This window comes from Fragaria vesca, linkage group LG4, assembly GCF_000184155.1.
Source record: "Fragaria vesca subsp. vesca linkage group LG4, FraVesHawaii_1.0, whole genome shotgun sequence".
NCBI lineage: Eukaryota > Viridiplantae > Streptophyta > Magnoliopsida > Rosales > Rosaceae > Fragaria > Fragaria vesca.
This window is the reverse complement of record NC_020494.1, coordinates 2,361,563-2,369,005: the sequence shown is the minus strand read 5'-3', so window position 1 is coordinate 2,369,005 and position 7,443 is coordinate 2,361,563. Positions and strand designations below refer to the sequence as shown.

At 37.6% G+C, this 7,443-nt stretch overlaps 1 protein-coding gene across 1 annotated transcript; it reads left to right on the top strand.

Annotated features, from left to right (window-relative positions):
* Window positions 1-973: 973 nt before the first annotated feature.
* Window positions 974-7,417, top strand: LOC101313506. Its single transcript, XM_004297822.1, has 9 exons — window positions 974-1,058; window positions 1,148-1,269; window positions 1,379-1,479; window positions 2,313-2,508; window positions 2,600-2,692; window positions 5,000-5,059; window positions 5,165-5,239; window positions 5,850-5,930; window positions 7,058-7,417. The coding sequence occupies exons 1-9, from the start codon at window positions 974-976 to the stop codon at window positions 7,415-7,417; spliced, it is 1,173 nt and encodes a 390-aa protein (XP_004297870.1).
* The last annotated feature ends 26 nt before the right edge of the window (window positions 7,418-7,443 follow it).

Sequence of the window (7,443 nt, the reverse complement as noted above, 5' to 3'; positions counted from 1 at the left end):
GAGAGGACACTCACATGCATGTGACCAAAGGACAGTCCAAAACACGTTTCCACTTTGGCTAACAGTGCCCAATCCCATACTCCCTCTCTTTCACCGAATCACACGACAACCAAAGGAAAAGCCGATAAGGATCGAAGACATGATTCCTTTCCTGAAGACACAGCGGAAACGACCCATGGAGGCTCTCCTAAGAGATAGACTTTGATATCATAGTCTCTGAGTTGAATTGTGTTCATGCTCTTGTTGCAAATTACTTGTTGTGTTGGTCTAGATAACCTAAGTCTATCTTCTGCTTATTTGCATATCAGGTTGCATTTAAGAGTTGAGTAGTTGTGTTCATCTGAGGAGAATTGGAGGAAACACTTGAGAGATATGGTTGTGGTTCAGAACCAGCTAAAGAAGTGTGAAAGTGATGAATCTGATTGTGTTGAAGAATCAATGAAGAACTAACAGTACGTGTTGTAGTGTTAGTAGATAGATTTCAATTTCTCTTTGTAGAGTCACTTGGAATAAATCACTGTGTGAGAGTAAGGAGTGCTTACTGTGAGAAAGGATTGAGAACTTGATGTTTGTATTGTAGAAATATCAAGTTAGGTATTTGTGTTGAAGAAATACCCCTTCTGTAAACTCTGATTCAGATTATAAATGATAATCTAAACTTGGTGCCTTTTCTCTCATTGAGATTTTTGCACAAGTTATTTGATAACTCTTGTGTTGATTGTTTGTGTTCATTTACTGTGTTTCTCTCATTAAAGATTGGTTTTTAATACTGGGCACACTATGTCATCTATAAAACTCGTGTTTGGATTGGGTCCGGCCAACATTGTCTCTCTGTTCATATAAATTGGGCTCGGCTTACCGGTCCGACCCGATCCAATTTACACGTCTTAACCCTGGTCTGGTCAATGTGTTTTCTGAAAACCCACAAGACTCTTAGTCTAAACGACTAAACAAGAGTGAGGACTGAGGAGCCATGGGTTTCGTTACAGATTCCAAATTGTTAAGAGCCACCATAGCCGTCGCCCTCGCAGCTCTCTCCGCCTCCGCTGCACTCTCTCGTCCGCTTCTAACTACTCTTTCTCTCTCGCTCTCTCTTTTCGTGCTTGATTCGTTCTTATTAGTTTCTTTTGTTTTCTGTGTTTGACAGTGCATTTCATGAGAAGAAAATCGAAGGATCTGGACTCCAAGATTAGGGAGCTCGAGAAATCCCTCAAGGCCTCCTTGAAGCATTGCGCTTCCGAAAGGCAAGGTCGAATTCGGGCTCAGCAGGTACTCTTTGCATTAAATGCTTAATGCCAGTGCCTACTGTATATTTGTAATCATTAAGCAATTGATGGTATCTGTTGTAGTTGCTAAATTCTTGACATTTTCAATGAAGGCTTTGAGGAAATCGCTGACGGAACCAAAGGTTGATGATTTGGAGCTGACTTGTTACCCCATGGCACCTATTGGTGTCATCCAGTCCTGCTTCTCTACCAGGTAGTTATGATGGGCATCTCTACCAGGATCTTTTGTTTACATTCCTTGAAGATAATGGTGGAGGTTAACTTCATAATTCATTCTCTATGGATTTCGTTTATGTGTTTCTATGAATTGTCCCAAAAAAGAATATAAAGTGAAGTATGGAAGATGTCATATAGATAAACTAGATATCTCAGTTAGAGATAACATAGAAGGTTCTTATTAGAATTAGGGACGTTGGGCAGTATGCCACATGCCTATACATGCTTGCATGAATGGATTTGGGAATGGTAATACACCTTCAAAATTTCCAAGTTTCTATGTCCTCGTATGTGATTCCCGACTGTTCAAAAAAAAAAAATGTGATTCCCGACATTTTCCCCCTTCCTTTTTCAGCATAACCTCATCACGTGGAGCAAATAAGATGGCGTTTGGTAACATTTTCATGCGTACATATTCGTTTTATGAAATGATAATATGGTGAAATTATGTCAGGCGACCTAATTCTGACGACGTAGAAAATAAAAAAGAAGAAACTATTTACAACTTTTATTCGAAAAAAACTGAAAACAAGAATTTGACGTTTTCACATTTTCTTTCTTCCCATTCAAAGAATATGGAAACATATTTGTTTACACTAAACTACCGGACACATATTTATGTTTGGAATTTTTCAAAAACGTTACCGAACAGGCCTCACATTGCCAAGTCATCCCTTAGTTTAAGTGTTTAACTGACAGCAGTCGCTCCCATTGTTACATATTCGGAATATGTCGTTTCCAGTTTTATAGTTTCTAACTATATGCATGCAAAGTAGTTTATTTGTTGATCCTTTACTTACTGATGAGCAGGAATGGGACGCCCAGGCAACCATTAATTGTACCTCTTTCCAGGGCATGCTTGATCTTTAATTCAGCCCGTGTTCCTCCAGCTTCGCTTGAGGGTCTTGGAGACTACACGCATTGTTGGGTTATCTATGTTTTCCATCTAAATACAAATCTAGAGAGGCTTTGGAAGAATCCAGCTAAATCAAAGTTTAAGGCCAAGGTGCTTGCCTCTACTCACTGGAATACTGCTTAGTCTGTTAAGCTACTGTGTTATTCTGTTTAACTTTAAAAATAGGTTGACTGGATGGTAGGTGAGAGTGCCAAGACTAAAAGGTGAACGCATGGGAGTCTTTGCCACCCGATCACCCCACAGGCCATGCCCCATTGGGCTCACTGTTGCAAAAGTAAGATTATACTATTTAGGTGCATCTTTTACAATGGCTTGAGAGCAAGCGCAACAACAATCTAGCTGTTGTTTTCTTGCTTCCTTTTTTGATTGCTTTGAATATAATCCTCCATATGTTTTCCACGTCTGAATTAACAATCTCAAGTAATTACTTTCTTAAATGAAGGTGCCAAAAATGCCTATAGCTTTATCTGAAGGGATTGTAAACCTCTTGCAATCTTTTATTTGTTATTCTCTTGATCTGCCTTGAATAGTTTGTCAACCTCGTTGAGGAAGATGACAGAGATCTTTGAATTAAAATAAATTTAGGATTGTTCTGATTATTATTGTTGTTTATTCTTAAATCTGCAGTTTGCTATATTTGAATGTTTTCCATAAATAAAAATTGATAAATGGGACAAAGAATAATATACTTTACTATAATTAGTATTATTTTTATACATCTAGCTTGCCAGGCAGATATTGTGAGCACCTGCCTAGCTCAAAGAATAATTATACAAGTTGTATCAAGGAAATCTGGAGGTTTTTGAGAACAAAATTAGATTTCAAGCTCTTATAGAGTTATAAATGGTGTGCTATGGAAACAGGTGAATTGATGAGTGTAAATAGAATTACAAAAGGAAAGAGTGGTGTACGACATCTTTCTTTCACTCCATTATCATTTTAAGTGATTTTGTGGAAAGATCATGTTTCTCTACGTTTGTTTTTGGTGTGCTTGAAATCAATAAACACAACAGCTTTGAAGTAAATGGAGAAAATCGAAGTGTACTGTGACAAATCATTCATGAAAGCAATAAAATATTTAAACTTATAGACGTTGCAGTGTTAGCCCCAAGAGATCTGTGCATTAGTTGGAGAGAAAAAATGGCAACCTGGATCTCTTAGCTAATTAACAATCAAGGGGAATATATATATATATATATATATACACAGTCCGGATCAGAGGCGGACGTCCGCACTCCCTCCATTCTCCACCGTCCGGCGCCGACGACGGCGCACCTCCACCCGAGCAGACATCAGAGGGGTCCCCGATCACTTTCCTTCCCCAGCGAGTCCGTTGAATTCCAGTTTTCTGGCGAGATCGATCTTGTCTGAAGTTTTGGGTGGAGGTTGCTGCACAGACCTTCAAATCGATCTCACCGGAAAGAGAAAGTGATCGGGGACACCGTTGGTGCCTGCTCGGGTGGAGGCGCGCCGTCATCGGAGCCTGCTTGAGAACAGAGGGACGTCCGCACTTTAAGGGCTGTGTGGACGTCCTCTTTGGAATGATTCCGTATATATATATATATATACATATATGTATATATGTGGACTTGGTCTTGGATGTTGGAAGTTGAAACGTGGATAAAATTGGGCAAAATTATAGTCTGAATGGCTGACCAAGATGACTGTGGCATAACAAGAGACTGCTGATGATTGGAGTTGCTGGAGGTGGGAGTGAACTATCAGTAGTGCCTTCAAACAGAACTCATCCTTCTAAAAGCTTTAGAATGCAAGAGTATCGTGTAAGAACAAAATAATAATGATTATCCTGTGAAAATTGATTGATAGGAAGTAAATTTGAGATCCTTTTGGTGTGGAGGAGAAGAAACATCAAGTATAATCCTATAGATGCAAAAATTTTATTGAACGTAAAAATGTGGTGGGTAAGAGAAAAAGTTATCCGGAAGGAAAGTGCTGAACTTGTAATTGTTATAAAAATGAATATTTTACAAAAATTATTTTCAGAGGTTGAATTTGGACAAAGGACTATGAAAACAGAGGCCGACTATGGCTGTGGATATGTTGATGAAGAATGTAAAACGAAAGAAACATAAGGTAAAAATGAGACATAAGCAAACAGAAAGAGAATTTGTCTGTGCTTTTCTATATGACATTCAATCAGTAACATTGATCATGTAGATGCCCACTGCTATTGAACCTAATGTCTGCAACAGTGCTATACAGCTGAAGGGGCAGTTCTGGTGATCTCCATACAGTAGTGATCAAGACATTGTCTTGGTGCATAGACTTCTAATGAATACCTAACATAGCTGTATCTTTATTGTGTCTTAGTGCTGGGGTATTCATAGCACTTAGAGAGCTAGTACGAACAATAGTATGCGTCTTTGAAGTGTTACATTGTCTTTTTATTGTCAATTATCGCAACCATTCTTTGGCCAAAACTCTTCGGTTTTCTCTCATTACATTGAACCAAATACATGCTATACTGTATTTGTTTCTATCTGAAATTAGATTGTGATCTTGAACAAACTATATATACCGATGAAAATAAGTATGGAGTCTTATATTTTGTTTACTGTAGGTAGAGGCTGTAAAAGGAAATATACTTCTACTCTCTGGTGTGGATTTGGTTGATGGGACAGTAAGTTTTACAATTTTGATCTCCCACGTGTCTTGTGCTTCTTCTCTTCTTTTTTTTCTTTTTTTTTCTAATATAGAAATGACTCTTGTTTAACTTCCTTGACAGCCTGTACTTGATGTCAAACCATATCTTCCTTACTGCGACAGCATCCAGGAAGCAGGAGTGCCAAAATGGTTAATGGTATTATTTCCATGGTCTTTCAAGAGGTTGTTAATACCTCTATTACTTCATCATATAAAACATTCAACTTTTAAATGATGAGAAGACCATCTTCCCTTATAATCCAAGAACTTTGGGCTTCTAAGTTGGAGATTGAAAGCCACATTATGGGTCTACTCACATTGACATGGGTCTAGATGAGTAATACATATAAGTTTGTCTGTGTCTTGGTCTTAGTCTTGTGTTTTTATCCTTGATCATTACATTTCAGAGATTTTGAAATATTGGTCTACAATATTGTGCTGCACAAAGGAAGTGTCTTAGTCTTGTGGATGTGAATAGTTTTATCCTGTTGGTCATAGTCTTTTGGGTGTGGATAGTTTTTCCTTGATCATTACATTTTGGAGATTGGGAAATATTGGTCTACAATATTGTGCTCTACAAAGATAGTCTCTGTGTGTGTGTTGGTTGTAGTCTTGTGTGTTCATTTTCCTTAATATTACATTTCTGAGATTTTGTAATATTAGTCTACAATATTCTACTCAACAATGAAATTGTTACATTAAGCACACTTGTATTATCAATAATTCAATACCTCCTTGTTTTGAGATGATATCCATGTTTGTTGCAGGTAGACAAGTCTTTTTCAGTGGCTTCTATTAGTTTCTCTGAGGGCTTCACTTCGTCACTTGCTCAATGCTGGGCTATAACAGTGAGTGATCTATCTTTTTGAGAAAAACACATGTCCCATTCTTAAGGGGAATCTTTTTAATTCTATTTATCTTATGTGTTCCTTTGTGGTTACAAATTTGCTATTTTAAAATTGAAAATGACAGTCTCATTTCACATTTTTATTTTCAAAAATCATTTTTGAAAAACATTTTTAAAAACGTTACCGGACAGGCCCTTAATATCTTGGTTTTTAACATTTTATTGTAAAAGCAAACTCTTCATTACACTAACAATAATGAGGCTTTTACAGATGCAATGATGAAGCGCAGAAACAAAATTGGGCTTGTCCCAAAAGTAAAGAAAACAAATTAAGCATAATATAACTGTTCACCTATAGATCATTCTTTTCGGAAACAGGAAACTTAAACATAAAAATATGACCTTGAGGGATTTGAGATCCACTAAAACTGACTCCTGTTGGCTTAACCATGTGCTTCAGATTCAGCGATTTTTGTTGATTTTTGTGCAAGTCCATTGGCATCTATTAGGTCTAATCTTTCTTAGTTATCAAAAGAACTATCTAAGCTCTGTAGAGCCTGGGTTCTATACTCGATCTGACAGACGATAACTTATTCAACAAATTGTTGTCCACTGTGATCCGCAGTCACTTTTGTACTTTTGATTGAGAGGCCCATATGTCGGATCTCATTCTGTACTGTAGGGCCGTCAGGGTCCTGGGGTTAATTATTAAGACTCTTGTTGTCATGAATCTATCCGCTGAACTTGCAGCATTCCTCCCAAAATCCTCAGGTCAGTTTTGCTGAGCATACATATATGGGTCCGTATCTAAATTAGTTCTTTCGCTCTATCCCTGCATGTTCTTGTAGGTTTGGTATCCATAACCAATGACATATGTTTGTAGATTTCTGTAACATATCCAAACTTTCAAGCTTCATTTAGCCATATAAACTCATTCTTTATGAAGATAGAATAACTACTACAAGAAATATATCAACCATATGGAAAGCCTGTACTTTTTCACTAAACATACTGAGAAAATAACTTTGGACAATGTACTCTCTTATTGTTTTGTGTTCCAATAAGATTGTATTCTTTAACAAAAATCCATTTTTAGACTGATTTCATCTTGAATTTTGATAATTTCAGGGTAAGAATTCATTGTACGCATCACCGGATGAGTTCCAAAACTTGTTAAAGCAGGTGCTTTCATGGGATATTCGATCAGTATCTCAGCGAACACGACCTCATGAGTCCTTCATTGCGTCCCACAATGATAACCACCTGAATGATTTGTCAGATGATTACCAAGACGAAGAAGCTTCTAGGCCTAGAAACGAGCAGCCTCCGCAGTCATCAGGGGACATAATTTATCACCTGATTCTAGAAGGATTGGATGTTTGGTACAGGCTCTGTGATGGCAATGTCGTTGTTGAGAAAGTAACAGAGGCACCAACCGTCATTAAAAGTAATCAAAAGCGGCGCGATTACTCTATATGGAGAGACTGACTTTCTTCTTTGTGATCTTACACAGG

Coding starts and splice junctions, on each gene's coding strand:
- LOC101313506 (XM_004297822.1), top strand. CDS start 974: ATGGGTTTCGTTACAGATTCCAAATTGTTAAGAGCCACCATAGCCGTC. Junction 1,480..2,312: donor CAGTCCTGCTTCTCTACCAG/GTAGTTATGATG, acceptor ACTGATGAGCAG/GAATGGGACGCCCAGGCAAC. Junction 2,509..2,599: donor AATCAAAGTTTAAGGCCAAG/GTGCTTGCCTCT, acceptor ACTGGATGGTAG/GTGAGAGTGCCAAGACTAAA.